Source organism: Candoia aspera, chromosome 8 (genome assembly GCF_035149785.1).
Source record: "Candoia aspera isolate rCanAsp1 chromosome 8, rCanAsp1.hap2, whole genome shotgun sequence".
Taxonomy (NCBI): Eukaryota; Metazoa; Chordata; class Lepidosauria; order Squamata; family Boidae; genus Candoia; species Candoia aspera.
The window spans coordinates 35225291-35246590 of record NC_086160.1 but is presented as its reverse complement, the minus strand read 5'-3'; the positions used below and the strand labels follow the sequence as shown (position 1 = coordinate 35246590).

The 21300-nt window shown below is 38.8% G+C and overlaps 1 protein-coding gene across 1 annotated transcript in view; it reads left to right on the top strand.

The window, feature by feature from the left end:
• Nucleotides 1-3497: 3497 nt before the first annotated feature.
• GUCY1B1 (guanylate cyclase 1 soluble subunit beta 1) overlaps nt 3498-21300 on the top strand; it is a 48291-nt gene continuing 30488 nt past the window's right edge. Inside the window, exons 1-2 of the mRNA XM_063309696.1 lie at nt 3498-3596; nt 4088-4161. Coding sequence (XP_063165766.1) covers nt 3594-3596; nt 4088-4161 — 77 coding nt within the window. The 5' untranslated portion in view covers nt 3498-3593. The remainder of the gene's footprint in view (nt 3597-4087; nt 4162-21300) is intronic.

Below are 21300 nucleotides of genomic sequence, written 5' to 3'. Positions count from 1 at the left end.
AAGCCTCTATTAATATGTAGTAAGAGATGTTTTCTCTCCCAAGTACAAAGGGTGGATCTGAATGTTAAATATGCAGTTATGTTGGAACATGAGGTTAGACATACAGTCAAAGAAATAATAAACTGTTCAGGAATTTGAAATAAAATAAACAATCCTCTAAAGATGTTTGTCCCCTGGGCTTCAGAGGTTTCAGAGCTGACAACAGGGCAGCTCTTCTGCTTATGCCAGCAAGTGAAAACTTTTCCTTATATCTATTCAGTCTTCGGATCCTTAAATACATGAATGCACCCCAATTAACATTACATACATTTTACATAGCCTTGATATTCTATACTATTTGCTGAAGAAATTCTTAAACATCTGGCTCTGGGTTAGGAATAACTGGCTCTGGGAATAACTGGCCCTTGGTTAGGAAACTTTTCTGGAAGCTGTGAAATAAATAAGGTTTCATCTCTGAGGGGGAAAATACTAGATTAATCAAGCAGCTTCACTGGCTAGTTCAGAAAGAGACTATCAGAGAATACTAGCTTTGCCTGCGATACCTCTGAACGTGTAATACATTGTAATAATAGCAGGAATTGCTCCATAAAAAGACACAAGAAATAATTCCTTTTGGGGGAAAACTTCCAGAGATTTATCTAGGGAAGCAGCTGTTCTAAGATAAATTTTGCAAGATCTGTGCAATGTTAAGTTTATTTATGTCACACTTAAATCAATTTGCAAAGTATGTAGCAGCAGATATTGCTTGATGACAGTACGCATACTTACAATAAAAAAAGCAGCAGTAAAGTAAAATAATCAGCTAAAGCATTCTTGAAAATTGGCTTTTAATGAAAAAACTGGCAAAAGGTGAAAGCAAGGGTTCAATTTATATTGCACTGCAAATGAAGTAGATAAAGGATGCAAGGGAAGACTCAAGAGAGATATTTAATACTTTACAGTTTGTTGACAATACAGATAAGGAAAAAAATCAGGTTCAAATTTATCATTTGAAAACATTGGATGACCAACCAGGTACTTTGGAAAGCAACAATTCTTCTCTAGACAACTGAGAATGAATAGATACAGACATGAGACTGATTTAAAAGTATTGATCTGAAGAGATTCAGTATTTTGGGGGTTTCTAGGTAGAATTACAGTTCATTGTGGCATAAAAATCCAGATTGTCTGATTATGTCAGGCTGATTTTGTCCAATCAAATGAAGATGTGTAGAGGAAGTGGAGTAGTGCCATTTTGAGGGATGGGGATGCTCTGAAAGTGATCTCCAAAGAGCTTTTTTTGCATATTCTAGTTCTGTAATGAACTTCCTATATAAAACAGGAAATAAATCCATAAAGTAAATCCACAAGTACGCCTTATAATTCAGGAATTTTGGAAATTCTTTGGTATTAGGAGTAAAGTTCATATGAAGCAGAATAGTATAAAATTATAAATATAGAAAACCTACCAAATATGGTAATCTGTAATTTGTGGACCAGCCTGGCAAAGTTATATGACTATGTTAAATTCCAAGAACAAACCAATCATAATAAAATTTTCTTCACTGATTAGAAGTCACTGATAAATGTGTCATTTTTTTATACTAAATGTGTAGCTTGGCCCTGTTTTGCAGGGGATTTTTAATCAAATCACTTTTTTTCAGTCAGTTTTCAGCTCATATTTTTTTAACCACTAACCCGCAGACTGGGTGCAGGGAGAACCTGGGTTGGTATCTTTATTTTATTTTATTTACCAATAACTTGCAAATTAGAAGGGAGTGACTTGAATTGAGCCCTAATTTGTTTCTGGAACCAAACTTGCCATTTACATTAAATAGAAAGCTGGACTTTTCTTTTCCTAGCCTAGTGCCAGCTGAAGTTTGGCAGAATTTTCAACCTTAACTCTTTTTTTACAGACATTTTGTAAAACTTGATTTTTGTTTGATTTGGTAGCTTCTGAACGTCTGTGTGTTCTTAGGTTAGTTCATTGGGAAGGGATGAGTCTTCCATCCAGTACAAATCACCAAGCTGAGATAACTATGTGTAAAAAAGAGTAACTGACCAGGCAGTTCTGCTTTCCTACATACCTTAACATTTAAATTTTTGGCATCTCATTTAATACGTGGAGTATGCTGAAGGCAATTTATGTAGAAGGCACTAAATATTAACTTGAATCTGTTGAAGATTCTTTGGCATTACAAGGTGCTGCCAAAATACCATTCAGATTCATATGTTTCAATTTAGATATTTATTTTTAATTGAATAATGAAATAATGTTTCATTTTTCAGTGGTGTGGTATGGCTTGGTTACAGTATTATAGATATTCAACAGAATGCAATAAATTCAGATAATGAGAAGCTTGGATAATTCTGATAATAAGGGTTACTTTTGCAGCAGCATCAAAATATATCTAATACTTTACAGTTTCTCCTTTTCCACTTCATAGACGTTAATCACTACAGTGTAATCAAAAATCCAGTACTGACATCTCTCTGAATCATCATGATCCATGATGGTTGGGGTACTGGAAGTTGTAATTCAGTAATGAAGGGGCTCATATCCCCTATCCTTGTTTTACTGCTTCCCATCTATGTACAGATATAATATTGGAAAATGTTATGGTTTTTAGCCCGTTTTTAATGTTCACTTTAATGATGAAGCAATCTGAAAAATAATCACAGCATTTTCGATGGGAAGGGTCTGTGCTAATATAGTTAACCCTAATCACTCAGCTGTAGTTATATCGCCAATTTTGGTGTCAAATCGGCTTTTCTCTAGTGGAGTTGGTTAAGGAGGGTTAAATTACAACAGAATGCACATCATTGGTGTAAATTGGCAACTGAAATGAACTGAGAAAGAGACTGTAAAGAGAACATCTATAATGTCCAGCTCTTGATGGGGCAGAATATCGAAGGATCAAGAGGCAACACCCCTGAGCCTGTTGGAAGCCTGGATCGGAGAACTATGTTAACAGATCTCCATTAAAAGAATGGGCATACTGCACTTCCTGAGGGGGAAATCATGGCTGGAATTGACTCTATTCATTCAGGTACAACCAAGGCAATGAAATAAAGCAGAGATAGTTACTCTGCAAGCCTGCAAATCCAGTTTCTAGCAAGTTACACCTCTGTATTAATCAGAAAAAAGCAAACAGGTAACTAAGGCGACCGAGCAGCACCTACAATTATTAGGGAAAGATGGTATGCGTGTGCGCAAGAAGGAAGACCAGCTTTCACAGCATAGGGGCTTAAAACGCGCCGTTTCGCACTCGTTACATCTTCTCCTCCCTCCGTCGAGGCATTCGCGCCTTTGCGAGCATCGGGTACAGCGGCCCGCACTCTTCTGCCTTCCGATCAATTTTCCTCCCCCGGCCTTTCTCCTCCCCCGCCCTGAGCCAGAACAGCACCCAAATTCCCTCCTCTGCTTCTGATTGGAAGCCACGCTCCTGGCTGATTTTCCGATTGGCTACGGCCCGGTGACAATCAGAGGGTGCCCGCGGGGGCGGCTGGCGCGCCGAGCTGCAGCTTGCCTGCTCTTCTTCAGCCTTCGCCTCGCTGAGCCGCTGCTGGAACGGTGTCCCCGCGAAGCCGGGGAGGGGTAGCCCGCAGGCGCGATGGTGAGTGTCAAGGCGACGCTGCACAGGGCCCTTCGGAGGGTGTTGGGTCTTCTTTAGCAGCAGAGGTGGGGAAGCCAAAGATGCGCGGGGCTGAGGTGGGAGACGGGAAAAGGGGAGAGGGTAGGAAGAGGAGAGCTCAGAAGGAGAAAGGAGGTGCAAGCGGAGGGATGCAGCGGCCCACCCGCTCCTTTCTATCTGTCCCGGTCCGGATTGCCCCTAGCATTCCTCCTCGCCCTCCCTTCGTGCAGATTAGTAGCTCCGCCTTCAGCAGGGCGTTCAAATTTGCCTTGGGTAGGCATAAAATACCTGGAGTAGGTGAAGGGGAGTTGCTGGCTTTCCTATCCATTCTCTTGCTTCTTCGGGACCCAACCCAGGTTTGTCACGGGGTTCCACGCACGCACCCTTCTTCTGCCTCTTGCCCTTTGCTACTCGCCGAGCGCTCCACAGCCTTCCAGCCACGAAAGACTTTCCCCCCGCTTTTTCTTTGACAGTATGGCTTCGTCAATCATGCCCTGGAGCTGCTGGTGATTCGGAATTACGGCCCCGAAGTCTGGGAAGACATCAAGTAAGTAGGAGCCCCGTGGGCTTCAGCTTGACCTGCAAAACCCCGGCCAACGCTGTGTGCCATAGGACGCTGTGTCCTCCCCCCCCCCCCCCCCGCCGCTGAGAACTGGCTCTGCGTCCTTGTTCCTTATCAGGAAGGGGGTGAGACGTTTCCCCATACGCTCTTCCTCCTCCTTGTCCTTTGCTGGTGGAGTTGAGGAGAGAGGCTGCTTCCGCTAGTGGGACTCTCTCCAGTCCATCGCTTTCCCTGGTTCTCACGCTCTGAAGGGTGCAGGAGGGAGAAAAGTGCTGGCGGAAGAGGGAGCAAGACTCTTTTTCCCAAGGGGAGAGAGAGGAGGTGGGGACAGATCCGGGGCACTCGATCGCTCATAGGAAGAGGTGACCCCAGTCCTCTTCATCTCTGACTCTGACCGCAAAGCTGATAGGAAAACCAAAACGGGCAGCTGCAACATCTAGGGTTGAGAACCTCCATGGGAGAGGAAGTGGACAAAATCTTGAGTTTTTAGCATTACTTGTGACAACAGCTACTTTTCAGGATCAGAGTGTGTCCCACTCCTTGGATTTTTCAACCAGGATGAGGACACCCCTCACCTTACCTGGGATTATGTCCAGTTTTGCTTCCTGGATGTAACCACTTAAATAAATATGCACTCGGTTTGCAAAAATAATATATAAACCTAATAGTAAAAAAATTCAGAATATGCAGGGGGGTTGTGTGTGTGTGTGGTGCTTTTGAGTCAGTCTTGACTCTTGGCGACTGCCTGGACAAGTCTCTGGAGTTTTCTTGGCAAGATTTCAGAAGTGGTTTGCAATTGCCTGCTTCCTAGGGCTGAGACAGTTGACTGGCCCAAGGTCACCCAGCTGGCTTTGGGCTTAAGGCAGGACTAGAACTCACGGTTTCCCAGTTTCTAGCCCAGTGCCTTAACCACTACAGCAGACTGCAGTAGTCATGGTCATAACTTTATTAGGACCAACTATTAGTATACAAGCTTGCAGGTTCTCTGTATGCATTTTTAGATGCTAAATATAAAACAAATTGTGTACTTGTGTGTGGATGCAAGCTGCCCAGCACCAGAGAGCTATCCATCCCACCATCCCAAGAAGAGTTCTGGAGCATGCAAAAGCTTGCACACTATGTACCAATTTAGGGTTATATTTATGATTGGGTCTAATATAAGTATTATCCCACTGAGAATTATGCATAAAATTGGGATGTAAATTGTGCAGGGATATTAGTATTCCTGATTCCAATTATTCCTGATTGGATATAAATTATTCCTGAGTGACTTCTTGTTTTTTGAGAAATTGGTTGCTCTGGGTCTGCAAAAATTAATAAATATTCAACAGATATCATTCTTGCCAAAATAAATTTGGTGCTGGGTAATCTTAACTGGTCTTCTAATGTGGGGAAAGTGATTACGTATAATTTCCTATGGATTTATAGAAGTATCATGTTAGTCTTATCTGCTGCATGTTATATATGCAAAATTACAGTCTAGTTTTATTCTAAATATTAATTTTCAAGAATTACTAGTATTTTGTTTATTCGTTTAGTTGCTTCTGACTCTTCATGACTTCATGGACCAGCCCACACCAGAGCTTCCTGTCGGTCGTCAACACCCCCAGCTCCCCCAGGGACAAGTCTGTCCCCTCTAGAATATCATCCATCCATCTTGCCCTTGGTCGGCCCCTCTTCCTTTTGCCCTCCACTCTCCCTAGCATCAGCATCTTCTCCAGGGTGTCCTGTCTTCTCATTATGTGGCCAAAGTATTTCAGTTTTGCCTTTAATATCATTCCCTCAAGTGAGCAGTCTGGCTTTATTTCCTGGAGGATGGACTGGTTTGATCTTCTTGCAGTCCAAGGAACTCTCAGAATTTTCCTCCAACATCACAGTTCAAAAGCATCAATCTTCCTTTGCTCAGCCTTCCTTATGGTCCAGCTCTCGCAGCCATACGTTACTACGGGGAACACCATTGCTTTAACTATGCGGACCTTTGTTGTCAGTGTGAGGTCTCTGCTCTTAACTATTTTATTGAGATTTGTCATTGCTCTTCTCCCAAGGATTAAGCGTCTTCTGATTTCCTGACTGCAGTCAGCATCTGCAGTAATCTTTGCACCTAGAAATACAAAGTCTTTCACTGCTTCTACATTTTCTCCCTCTATTTGCCAGTTCTCAATCAAGCTGGTTGCCATAATCTTGGTTTTTTTGAGGTTTAGCTGCAAGCCAGCTTTTGCACTTTCTTCTTTCACCTTCATCATAAGGCTCCTCAGTTCCTCTTCGCTTTCAGCCATCAAAGTGGTATCATCTGCATATCTGAGATCGTTAATGTTTCCTCCAGCGATTTTAACTCCAGCCTTGGATTCCTCCAGCCCAGCATGTCGCATGATGTGTTCTGCGTACAAGTTGAATAGGTAGGGTGAGGGTATACAGCCCTGCTGTACTTCTTTCCCAATCTTAAGCCAGTCCATTCTTCCATGGTCTGTTCTTACTGTTGCTACTTGGTCGTTATATAGATTCTTCAGGAGGCATACAAGATGACTTGGTATCCCCATACCACTAAGAACTTGCCACAATTTGTTATGGTCCACACAGTCAAAGGCTTTAGAATAGTCAATAAAACAGAAATAGATGTTTTTCTGAAACTCCCTGGCTTTTTCCATTATCCAGCAGATATTGGCAATTTGGTCCCTAGTTCCTCTGCCTTTTCTAAACCCAGCTTGTACATCTGGCAATTCTCGCTCCATGAGTTGCTGAAGTCTACCTTGCAGGATCTTGAGCATTACCTTACTGGCATGTGAAATGAATGCCACGGTTTGATAGTTTGAACATTCTTTAGTGTTTCCCTTTTTTGGTATGGGGATATAAGTTGATTTTTTCCAGTCTGATGGCCATTCTTGTGTTTTCCAAATTTGCTGGCATATAGCATGCATTACCTTGACAGCATCATCTTGCAAGATTTGGAACAGTTCAGCTGGGATGCCGTCGTCTCCTGCTGCCTTGTTATTAGCAATGCTTCTTAAGGCCCATTCAACCTCACTCTTCAGGATGTCTGACTCTAGCTCACTGACCACACCATCAAAGCTATCCCCGATATTGTTATCCTTCCTATACAGGTCTTCCGTATATCCTTGCCACCTTGTCTTGATCTCTTCTTCTTCTGTTAGGTCCTTGCCATCTTTGTTTTTGATCATACCCATTTTTGCCTGGAATTTACCTCCGATGTTTCTAATTTTCTGGAAGAGGTCTCTTGTCCTTCCTATTCTATTGTCTTCTTCCACTTCCACACATTGCTTGTTTAAAAATAATTCCTTATCTCTTTTGGCTGAGCTCTGGAATTTTGCATTTAATTGGGCATATCTCCCCCTATCACTGTTGCCTTTTGCTTTCCTTCTTTCTTGAGCTACTTCTAGTGTCTCAGCAGACAGCCATTTTGCCTTCTTGGTTTCCTCTTTCTTTGGGATGTATTTTGTTGCCGCCTCCTGAACAATGTTGCGAACTTCTGTCCATAGTTCTTCTGGGACCCTATCTACTAAGTCCAGTCCCTTAAATCTATTCTTCACCTGCACTGCATATTCCTTAGGAATATTAGTGAGCTCATATCTAGCTGATCTGTGGGTCTTCCCTAATCTCTTGAGAAGTTCGTGTTCTGAACTACAGTCAGCTCCAGGTCTTGTTTTTACCAACTGTATAGATGTTCGCCACCTTTGGCTGCAAAGAATGTAGTCAATCTGATTTCAGTGTTGTCCATCTGTGGAGGTCCATGTATAAAGCCGTCTCTTAGGTTGTTGGAAGAGAGTGTTACTAGCATAGCTATATTAAAATCAGTGTAAACAATCCAAGAACACAATGCCAGCACAACCCAAAAATATATGGAAAATGAATAGAAAAGCACATTCTTTTAACTTGTTGGTTGTAAATGTGGCAGCTGGTTATGGGTATTAAGTAAGAAGTTTTAAGGGTCTTTTCTAAGACCCTTAGAAATCCTGAAGCCAAAACTAGGTGTGGAATTTACTTCAGATAAATAAACAAGAGTACTTTTTTATAATCTCCAGGCCAGCCTTTCTCAGCTGGGGTTCTATGGAACCTTATAGATTGTGATTGAAAAAATATTTTTGGAACTTTTTGCACTACTCAGTGTTAATGCTCACAGTTGTGTGAATTTTTACATGCTGCAACTCAGCTGCTGAGACCTGAAAATTATTTCAAGGGTTCCTCCATGGCAAAAAGATTGAGAAAGGCTGCTCTAGATACTACTTCACTTAATAAGTTACATCTTCTTTCTTTCCTTTTGCCATACTTGAATGCCACTTGTTAACAGACAGAAATATGCACATTCTGTTTTATGGCATGACTTTATACATGCTTATATCATTTTGCCCTTTGGCACAATTCCTCATTCAAACATACAGTTTCCTCTGGGAAACTGCATTACATTTTGTGTACATATACATGAGACACTATCTTATCCAAGATGTCTAAATCATCCCTTCGTAGCACCTAATTGGGTTAGGGCTGTCAGTCATGTGTAGAAAATGTGGAATCAAAGTGCTGGAAAGGGCCATTGAGATTAGAGTCTAATCTACTTGGCATAGGAATCCCAATTAATGTATCCCAGGAGAAGCTGGCTAGCTTCAGCTCGAAAACCCAGAGTCCCCCGATGGGAGGAAATGGGCGGGGATAAATTTAATAAATAAAAAAATAAAACATCCACCAAAAGGCAGCCCACTGCTTTCTGGGTCCAGTAGTGGGTTCCATGTGCCTTGCCTCAGTCAATGACCAGCAGTCCACAAAGGCAGTTGGATATTCCTTTGTATTTTGATACACCTGGCTGTCCATGAAAGGTAAGCACAACTGGATCTGATTATACTTGGATCAAAGACCACTAAGAAATTCAGGACTGTAAGCTAAACTAGAAAGTTGAAAAAAAGCATTCCAGAAGACACTGGCAAATTATTCTGATATTGTTCCCAAAAACAAAAACAACAAAACCCCCACAACAAACCCAAAAATATACCCTATGTGAATGTGCATAAGTATGCACAGACAGGGAAAAGAGAAAAAACTGAATGGCTAAGATAACCGCTTTCAAATAATCTCTTGGATTAGAGTCATTTCCCTTTAATTAAAAATAATGGGAAAAGGGAAGAAGAACAATTCAAAAGGATTTCAGCTTTCTCCATTTATCCTTAGTAAAGAAGATGCAAAATGTGCAGTAGCATTTAGGGATGGGAGAAAAACCATATTCATTCATTTTGGTTTGATATTTTAGTTTTATCCATAGTTGCTCTTGTGTGCATTCGAATGAGGGTAGAACCGTTGGGTGCTCCTGGGCCTGTTCCTTCACTTAAGGGAAGAACAAAGGAGGTCCTCTTTATGAGTCCGTCCCCCAGTCCATTTAGAACACTCTTTTTTTTATTAACTTCCTACTGCTCCCTGGGATTTCAAGCAGCAGTTTTTTTGTTCTACCTGGAAATGCCAGTGATAGAACATGAGTCTTCATGCAAACTTTAGCTCTTCTGTTGATGTGTGGTTTCTTCCCTGGATCCTGCCAAATGCGTCCATCGTGTAACTCAGTTGGTAGTTACACAATGAACTCACTTTTCATAGTGATCGATTTTTTAATATTTAGCCTTCTCTCCATCCCACATTTACACATTTCTGAAAGTGCACTTACTCTCTGTCACATTTATCTTGTCAGTCTCCTGAGGACCAAACTTATGCCAGAGGAAAAAGATTAATAAGAAGAGGTAGAAGAAAATCACCATCATGTAACAGGCAGAATGAGAATGAAATGCACACTATAATCTATGGTTTCCTGTATATCTCTGACAAATGGGATTGTATGTGTGTGATGCAGATTTGTGTTGCTAGTAGTATTGTCTATATCACATGATGAAAAATGCATGTTCTTTCAGAAAGTGAACTGTGTTTCATTTAAGGTCTCTGTCTTTTATACTGTTGTTTTCCTTATGAGTATTGTAATCACGATGAAGTTGTATGCCTAACTTTAACCTCTGCCTAGGACAAATATGTATTTCCATTTTCTTAATTAAACCTGAGTTATGGCAGGCATAACATTAAACTGAATTACACTAATTTAATTAACTGAAGATGCAAACTAGAGGTCCATTTAGCTATTTCAACATGCAGCTATTCCAGTCCTTCCATGGGACCTTGGACAAATGAATTAAATCCGTCATAAACACAATAATTGACAGTGCAATATATATTATCTGCTAAAAATTAATTGAGTTTATGGGGCTTAGCTCCTTAAGAAGTGAATGCGATTATAGCCCATATGAAATTTCAGACTGCAGCTGAGTTTTTTATTTACACACTGTGAACCAAAACAGTATTGTATTAAGCTGAAACAGATGGGTTTCCTCATTTCTAAATAAAACAATACACCTAAAAAAACACAGACAAACAACGCCTAGCAAACCTGTATAGCAGGACTAACCACTCTTTTGTATCCTGTTTTAAATTACCAAGGTTCTTTTGTCTGAACTTTCCCACAGTGAGTCAAACCTGACCTTCTGATTTATTTTCAAAATAGAGCTTACAGGATTCTATTTTCTTAGGGACTATATAAAAGCAAAAATTGTATGTATGTGCATATCTATCTATCTATCTATCTATCATACAAATTAAACAGATAATTTGTATCCCTTAAGCAACTTAAAAATTTAAAACATCCTTACCTGAATTAGAATCAATCGGAATCATAAAAGTGATACAACATGAACTCTGATTTTGAGCCACTCCCCTCTCCCAAATACACACAGGAAGATCAGACAGATAAACCCAAATACCTTGTTTAGTGTATTTTCAGTGCATCTAAAACAACTCTTCCTTTTTAAAAGTAAATTATTTGTTGAGAAACACAGATATTTACATATACACACTGATTTTTAAAATGCATTTAACATAATTTTGTCCCAGGTAGTCACATCTTAAAGCAGTTTATAATAAAAAATCAAGTGATCAAATATAATGTATACTATATACTGTAAATTAAAAGGGTATAAAATATATTAAAAATGAGTATGTACAATGTGTGTGTGGGGGGAGGGAATGAAACAAAACCATCTGTATAGGGAAGGACCTAAAGGGGTAATATGTACCTCATGAATATATGGGGTAGACCATTCCAGAGTGAAGACAGAGAGGTTCTGTCTATCAAGTGTTCACAAGATGACACTATCAGTCACAGCAATGCAACAGGCACTCCATTTATTATCTTAGCAATTTTCCAAGCCTGTAACAGGAAAGAATATCTGAAGGTATCTAGGTCAAAAGTTGTTTAAGGCCAAATGCAACACAGCAAACTCTTTAACCTGTATTATATTAATTTACTTTATATAAGACTGCCCTTGAAGACTACCACAAAACCTCAGCTGGTACAAAATGCAGTGGCCTTAATTGTTCCTGGTCAGTTGCATTGCTGCCATGTTACTCCACTGCCATAGGATCTCTGCTGGCTAGTGGTGTGTTTCAGAGTACAATTCAAAGTGCTGGTTGCTACGTATATGCTCAGGGCCTGGATATCTAAAATCTGCCTTTCTCAGCTGAATTAGGCCTGCCTGATTTGGGTGACCAGAGAACACCTGTTAAGGGTCCCCACTTACTTTGAGGTGTGATGGGAGAGAGCTTTACTGTGAGTGTTCTCTGTGGGGCTCCCCTCTTTTCGAACAGCTTGCTCCCCAAGACAAGAAAACTGTTCTGGGAGGGCTTTGGGAATTAAATGTGGAATCCTCACTGCCAATATTGGTTTTGTTATTATTGTATGGTCACTTGCTAAATGTCTAAAATAATTAAATAAACTTGGCTTCATAGTTAATTGCCAGCAGAGGTGAAGATACATGGTGTACCATCTATAGCTTCCAGACCAAGCACAAATATAGCCTCATATGGTATGTGTTAGAGTAATCTAAACATAAGCTTGTCACTGCATGAGCACTAGCAGCAAGTATTCTGCCAGGAAAGGCAGAGATGGTATACCAGTGGAAAGTCAGAATAGGCATTCCTGGCCAAAAAGGTAATTGGACATTTAATGACAATGAGGCTTCTTGGAGTTTCCCCAAACACTATATCCATTCTTTCTGAGAAATGTAACACTGACAGACTCACCGCTTCTCATACCTAGGAATCATCCTACCACAAGGTCCCCCGCTTGTCGGAATGCAACCTCATATTATTGGACCTCATCTACTTTACCAATGCATCCAACCATTCCCATATAATTCATTCAGATACTGGCTCAAAATATGCATCTTTTTCTGATTCTTCTATTATGGATAAGTAGAGCTGAGTATTAATATCATCAGCATAAGGATGACAGCTTACCTTCAAATTCCTGATGCTACCCCCAGTGGCTTCATATATTTTTAAATTGCACTGGGGACAAAATCTCTTATGACTCACAATTTAATCAGAGCATAGGTGACTTACAATATTTACAAAACAAAATATTTCCTGTTGATGAAAAGCTCAGTCTTTGAATAGGGTAAAACCATATGAAACTTTATAATCAAAGTAGTATTCCTCTCTGTTATTCTAAAACCATTTTGTATCCAAAGTTCATAAGGATGCCATCTACTTTTGCTCTATTAGCTTTTCCCAATGAACATGCAGTATTACTGTATCTTGTTTCCCCAATCTACATTAAATCTGTTCTGTAATGACAGAGGTCATGCAGTCAGTAATGTCAAAATGGCAGACAGGACTGGGCAATCAAAGCTTTGCCCCTTTTCATCTGCATGTGATGCTCATTAAGAAGAGATGAGGCTTCAATTGCCTAATCATGCTTACAATTCTGATACAGTTGACTGTCTTTGTGGATGTCCCGGTCATGACCCTTTGTATGTGCCCAAAGTGATGTTGGATCTGAGAAAGCAAGAGATTTCATATGAATACACTAGTGTCCATCATAACAACATGATAATGTTAAAATGAAAACACATGCATCATGAAATGATTGAACAAAGGGTATGTGTATATAACACCATGATGCCTGAAGCAATATAATATGAGCCTTTGAATCCACATTCTATTACATGATACCACTTCTTCCCTTATATAATATAATGACTAATTGCACTGAAAATGGAAAAGTGAGCCCTTGCTATGATGCAGATGGTCAATCAGCCACCAAGTCTCTTGTAGTGCTATGGCAATACAGAATCCAGATGGCAATAGGTTTAAAAATATCTCAATTCAAGATTATCTAGAATTAAAATGTAATCCACTCTTACCCACCTGACTAGAATGGCAAATTGAAAAATTGACTAGGTAATCCCTATCCTTGTTTCAATTTCATTTGTTCCTGAAAAAGCAACAGAGAACTGTTCTGTGTGATTTACATCCTAACAGAGAAAGCATTTACTATTTATACCGGTCAGTAGCTACCATACCTACCTAATAGCATTTACCTTCCAACTGGGATAGAGTACCAGAAGATCATAGCAACTGAGCATAGCTTGCCACTTTGAGGACAGCCCCATTAGCTGTTGTGCCAATACTAAGTTAGTCATGCATTTGAATTGATTTTTCTAGAACAATTCTATAAAAGAGAAAGAAATCATTCGAACCAAACAAAATTCATATGATTTACTGTCTACTAACTGAATGAGTCCAAACTGAGACCAGAATATTTGGAAAAAAATCTAATTCTGAAACATAATGTTTTCACATCCTTTTAACATTTCTCTATCAAAGTTTAGAATTAATATTTTATTAAAGTATTGCTTTAAATAACATGATAGTTCTGTACGTTGGCGTGGGTTCAGTTGTACGTCATAGTTTCCATACATGGTGAAATCTATGAAGGGGATTGACCTGCTTTAGCCTCTTTTTTTCCTAAAAATAGGAAATGATTGTTACACAGTCATTTTTATACTGTGTGCTAACCAAAAAGTCTTCTGCCTTGTGCTGTGGTTGCTAGTCAAGCAATCATTTTATTCTGGAATAGTTCATTTTTTATGGAACAAATAACCACAGTCTACCGAAAAGATTTCTGAAAGCATTTCTTTCTGTCTTTTTAGATATGAAAATTTATCATATTGCATTTATCATGCTTTTAAGTAAAAATCAATTAACGTTGTATAAATTAATGTGTTAATGTTTGCTGTTTACCTGGTCTAACTGCAGAAAGACACAGGGAAGCTACGAGAAAAAGAAATCCCCTTATTTATAGCTGGATGTTCTTGACAGCTATGCTAAAATGAAAGCCAGGCTTAAAAATACTTCACAGCATAAAGCGATAATTCTTGCTTCCCCCCTCCCCCAAAAAGGGAAGGCTAGAAGTAGCATTTATCTTATTAGGGTGGGACATCAGGTCTGGCTCTCAGAAATATTCCAACTGCTTCCTGAAGATTTGGATTTGTATGGTTTCCTGCTCTTGGACATTAACAGTAATCAGTAACAACAACCGGCAAATGTTCCAATTCCTCCTAGCTAATTGGGGTCACTTATATGCACCCCCTACACCCCATACCCTGTCACGTGCATCAGAAAGGATGGATTCACATAAAGGAAAGACCTGATATCTACGTATTTCAGTATTAACATTTGCAATCTCCAAGTTGATTTGAATAATATTCTCTTGAAAAATAGATAGCAAGCTTATCAAAAGACATAGAAGAATCTATCTATAGGAGCTGGATTTAAAAAACAAAACAAAACAAAATTTATCAATTAAAAGCATTTTAAAAAATTCTAAAAACAAAAACAAGCATCGTTTTTCAGGAGGTTGGACAGAAAGCATGACACATAATATTTTCACAGCCTGAATATTTGGGCTTCCATTGTAACCTACTGCCATTTTGCTGAAGATGATAAATCACCCAGATACCATTTTCCCAAGATTTCTTATCACAAGAAATTGGGTTTTTCTACCTCAATAATATGTAATTGACAAAGCAATGCTCTGAATTAATAGCTGAGACAGTGAAGGGGAACTTGAGAATTGTAATGGTCTGTGAGAATAACCTTGGGAGAAAGGAGGAGGAGGAGTTGCAGCCTAGGTGATGGTCAGACAAGAGATATCTCAGCCCACAGAAGGAATGGGGGTGTGGGAAGCATTTCAGGAGGGGCCCTCCCTAGTTCTCTGGAAAGTAAAAGTGAGGAAGGGGAGAAGTGCCTTCAGACTTGCAGGGTTCTGTTACTGTAACCCAGTGTTTTTCACCCTTGGCAACTTTATGATATCTGGACTTCAACTCCCAAAATTCCCCATCTAGGAGTTGAAGTCCAGACATCTTAAAGTTACTAATGTTGAGAAACATTCCTGTAACCTTACAGTAAAGGTAGTGTTAGACTCATGGTTTTGGTTTCTTGTCTGGACTACCTTGAAGGGCTGACATGAATAAAGAGATTTGCTTTGTGGCCTGCCACACTCAAGTATTTCAGAAGCAGGATGTCCTGACTCCCAGGAAACACTCTGAGACAGGGAACTGGTCTCTAATGTTTTATTGCTAATACATAACAGTAATCCTAACAAACTGAACAAACGTGGGAAAACCCAGCCATATAAACCCCGCAGGTTAAGGCGGTCCTGATCTGTGCCTCTTGGAATGGCTCACCAATTCCTCAGTGCTACGCATGCGCTTAACAGTCTGGAAGGGAGCCCCCTGCTCGCCATCCTTACTCATGACACAGGATCAACCTTTCATTTAATTCTCAGACAGTAACATTAGAAATTAATAGAACGGTTAACCTTAACAGTAGGTTATATGAATGTTTCAAGTATCAGAATATGCCATTTAGTTTGCAACAAAATATTATTCATTTTTACATTGCATTCTTTTAAATCTAGACTAAAACAATTACTTAAATTGCCATTCAGCAGCATATAAAATTCAAAGGCAATCTTCTGTTGTCATTAGATAAATTTTAATGCATGAAATTATACTTGTATAATCACTGGATAAAAACGTTTATGCAGTTATGCAGTTCTTACATTTTTTATTTATGTATTCAGAGGTAATCGAAAATTGAAGCAAGTTGGATTATTAGCTTTCTGCCAAGATAGGGGACATTTTTAGCTTACTCTGTGGATTTCTAAATGTAGTGTAGCATTTCCTCAATTTATGGGGGAAAAAAGATATACATGGTAAAGTAGCTCTTGCAAAGCATAAAGTTAGAACCTTCTCATGTATTATGCACACATATATGCATGTGAGAGACTTGATGAGTTTTTGGATTAGGCAGATGGCCTGGCAAAATGTGCAGCTTCAAATACTGTCTTGTGCATTTCTTGTTTGAAAAGATGATAAGAGGTAAGATGTTTGCCTATAGAATTAATCTCTGTGTTCACTTAAAACAGATGTCCAGTTTTATTGCCTATGAATAATCTTCAAGAATACATCAGTAGAATAATTCTTTGCATTTATATAGCAGCCAAGTCAAGTTAAATTACTTTTCTTTAGCAATTCATGAAACAAAATTTAATTATAATTTTATAATTATAAATTATAAATAATTGTATAATTATTATTATACAGTATGTATATAATAAATATTAATGACTTTGCCGTTTGGAAAATTATAAATACTAATATTAACGTTTTCTTTAAATTATGATTTTACAGAAGATACTTAACGGTAATGTTCATAATGTTACTGGAAAATCTGTAAGGGTGTAATAAAGGAGCCACCAAATTAATATTTGTTGCTACTCAGTGCAGAAATTTATTAAATGAATCTGTTTAATACCCCAATCAAAGAACCATCAAGAAGGAATCCACAACCCCACCCAGACTGGCAGGGCAAGCTACTATATACAAGCAGCCAGCAAACTTCATTCTCCTTTGCACTGATGATGTTACCTAGTTGGGTACTGAAACCTCTGCAAGAAAAAAACCAAGCTCAGAGAGCAGCAAGAACCCAACAGTTCAACCCTGAGCTACATATATTCTCTTCCATTTAATTTCATTATCCCCTTTTAGTTAATTTGCAATCATTATTGCACAATTTGATACCTACTCTGACTCCTGGTCTGTCCTTTCCAAATGTAGTTTTGGTCCTTTCACCAACCAGATGTTTGTGCCTTACAGAGATCCCTTTCTGATTCTTCTGGGTCCTGTTAGGTTGTCAGTTGCACATTCCTTCAGGGATCCTCTCTCCAAATCTGTGCTTGGTTTCCTCCAATGATTTCAGACTTTGGTCCTTGGTTAACACCGTACTTCCAGTCTACAGAGCACAAATACAACAACCAGCCAACCTCATTTGCTTTATATATCTGCTCCTGATAAATCTTCTATAAAAGGCAGATGTACCTTTACTAGTTTCAGAATCCTCTAGCTATTGACATAACTTTTTGAATGGAGTTGGCACACAGTGAAAAACTCATATTTGGAACCAAATTGCAATTCCTTCTGAATTGGGCAACTCATCCTGTCACAGGAACTTATTCTAGGTTAATTTGTATAATATTGCAACCTCAGAAAATCTACTGGTTACTGATACTTTTGTCATTAGTAGATCTTTTCTGGTCCATTTCCAGGGCATGACATTTTCAGATATTCCAATTCCAAGTAGAAATATAATGCAGGAACTGAAAACAGAGATACTGGGTGTTGGCTTATTTCCATTCACGTGTTGCCTTTATATGAAAAATCAATGTCTGAAAAGAAGTTTGAGGTACTCCATTTAAAGTTTTTACTTTTTCTCACTGATAATGCTTAAAAGAATGGTTAAATGGCTTTGGTTCTACTCCTTGGGATTGATATTACAAGGCATTTTTGCTACAGATAATGATTAGCATTTAATTATTGGTAATCTATGGTTTGCCATAGAAAATATTAAACAGTCTGCAGAAATATAAATGCTACAGGGAAATAGCTTGAAACATTGGATAGGTATTTCTTCTTATAAAGAAGAATGTCTCAGAGAAATACCAGATTTTTCATTTTTATTTTTTCCAGCCCAATGGAATGTTGGAAAGAAATTATGTAAAGGGTTTTGGAACTCTTGTCCATCAGCAGGATAACTTTCCAAAAATGAAACATGATGGGACCAAATTTGGTGTTGGAGAAGATAGAAAAGGAAAGATTGAGTTTGAAAATGGGCTTGATCTGGCTGGGTGCTGCAGAAAAAAACATTCCCGAAAAATTCCCACAATACATCCCCATGAGAGAGGCAGTTGGGCAGCATCTTGGAATGCTGCCCACTGCTAAGCTTCATCCCTCCTGGTCATGTGAACGGAGAAGAGCATATGCCACCCACTCTGGCCACTGCTGGTAGAAGAATTGGATAGAGTTCCTCAAGCCATGCTCTGCCTGTATTCCCTTCTTTGTTAATATTAACTTCATTCCATATTGTTAAAAAGACTTGTTTTGATTTGTGAATGCAGTTTTCCAGGAAGATCTTTTAAGCTGAATGCTGTGCAAGCTTTGCTCCTGTCCATTAATAATGTTAAAAATTAGGGCTTTGCAGCTTTTGGATTTAAGGGAAAAGGTGCTTTGGAACATATGCATATATAACTCCTCTCTCTAACTCCTTAAGAGAATCATGTTCCCAAGTTTGCTTAGTTGCCTTCTGCATTTTGTGTGAGCTGGAAAGAGCCTTCCATTTGAGAGGTTGCAAACAGTTGCTGTTGTCACATCCCCGTGCATGTTTTCAACATGCTAATAAGAGGAAGAATATGGAGGCTGTATATGTGTTCTACATACAGGGTAAGTCAAAATATACTATCAAGCCACCCATACCAGGTGTTTTGGAAATTATCCTGTAATAAATATTAATCTGAACAAAATGGTTTTTACAATATCCTTAAACTTAGTTTCTGTCAGTATCCATCAAAAGCCAGTGCTATTGACACTGAGGAGTGGCAAGACACCCAATAGAAGCAATGCCTCAGGTGCACAAAACGAATCTTGGATATATGCTTTAATGAACATTATTTAAAATGGTGAACACCAGCTCAGGAAATATTTAAGTCAAATGGAACAAAGATTTTGTGTCTGACTTAATTGTTTGTCACAGCCTATTATCCAACTTGTCCTAGATAAAGCTGAATTGTATTTACATTTATAAAGATACGTAGCACTTTCTTTTTCCTCTCTAAGATGCTATCCATTCTGTTTTGAGATTGTTCTATTCCTACTGATGAGTTATTCCTTTTTATATTAAAAATTTATGGCAAGGGATTTCACAGTGAATAGGAAATGCATTATTTAGATATAGCATCAAGTTTATATGTCACGGCTTCGAACATGGCCATAAATCACAGTAAGGGAAAACACTGCTACGTTACCAGGTTGCATATAATTTTGTTAGCAGAAGAGCAATGGAAAGCTGCATTTCTTTGTAAAATGTGGAGAAAAAGACGGAACTGTTCATATTGCTGTCCCTCTTCTGCCAGCCTGTTTGTTCAGGCTGTACTTTTGCCTGACTGCTTATAGTTACCACTCTAATACTTAGATAAAAGGCTGATACGAAGTGTGAACAAAGAGCAGAAATATTAGGCTGGTGAGTTGCAAAAAAATTCCCTGCTAGATTTGCTGAAAATTCAAAGTTCACTGTTCTGATTTATATCATTTTTGCACCAAAGAAATCTAGTTTAAAAAATACTCTTGTATGATATGGTTAGACCAAAGTAAGTTGCTTTAATTTTCTCTGCAAAGAGTACAATTTATTTGTTTATATAAATCTCAATGGAGCTTAAATGTGTTCAATTATGTGGATTATATTGAACTGAATGACAGTTGCTGCCCTTTACCAAAAGGAGTAAAGTATGTGTGTGATAGAGAAGCCTGCTCACTATCCTATGTAATCTGTTTACTGTCTGTATATGCCCACCCAATTTAATTTCAAAACATAAGCAGTGACCTTAGCTTCCATTTCTTTCTCTGTGTTGCTATCTCCTGCTAATAAATACATTGTCACACACTTTCTGTCTTCTTGAATGAACCAAACTGGAGAATAGAAGTGGGGCAACATAACTGACTATATTCATTGATCAGAAAAGAGAAGAGAAGAGAATGAGGCTTGTTCACCTTAGTGTTTACACGCTCTCCCATTATCTCACCATGGCAGAGAGGAGGTATTGCATAGCTTTTGATTATCATCCTCTCTAAATCCTAAAGTGTGCTAAAGCTTAAATATTGTTTGACAAGATAAACCATAGTTTAAGGTTTCATAATGAATGTGTTTGGATTTATTTATTTATTTATTTATCAAATTTATCACTGCCCATCTCCGACCGGCGGGACTGTGGGCGGTTTACAATATAAAACAATAAAAATATAATAAAATTTCAATATAAAACACACTATAAAACAATTTCACAGAGCTACCAAATGTAATAAAATCCAGATGGCTGTGGTCTCATTCAGTCATTGCATAGGAGGGCACTTCAAGGCACTAGCCAGCCCCAGGTATGACTATTCTCCCCCCTGCCCCAAGCCCGGTGGCAGATCCAGGTCTTCAATTCCCTCCGGAAGGCTAGGAGTGATGGGGCTAATCTCACCTCCAGGGGCAAGATGTTCCAAAGGGCGGGTGCTACTACAGAGAAGGCCCGCCTCCTGGACCCCGCCAGATGGAATTCTCTTATCAACAAGGTCTGTTGATACAGTTATATCTGCACTCTGCTACCTTTTTAGGGCTACCAGATCTAGGCTACAGAACCTAGTTTTCTGTATCTCTTTCCTGCCATCTAGTGGATGTACAGATTTTTGTAGCCTAGATCTGGTAGCACTAAGTTTTTCCTATTTTAGGGATAGCAGAGAAAGAACAGCTAGGACCTTAGAGAAGAAAAACTGTCATTGTTCATTTCCAGCATGTAAATTAACGGTCCTCGATTTAACCAATTCAGGAGCCTCTGAATAGTCAATTTATGCTGTGGCCTGAAATAAGGGTAGTTCCCTTTTTCTAATTTCTATTTTGGTAGTGATATATGACAGCAATTTTGTATATGACAAGAATTGTTAAGCTATTACTAATCGTTGTAAATTATAGTTTTTACTTGCAATAACCAAAGGAATGTACTTCTTTAATATTTGATGGGACATAATTTATTTATGGCAAAGTTTGTCAATGTACCTCCCAGTATTTTCTGAAAAACAGAATCAACAAACAAGTTTTACTTTATTAAGGATAATCTGGAATTAAGCTCCTTTCTATCCTCAATTACTGTCATTT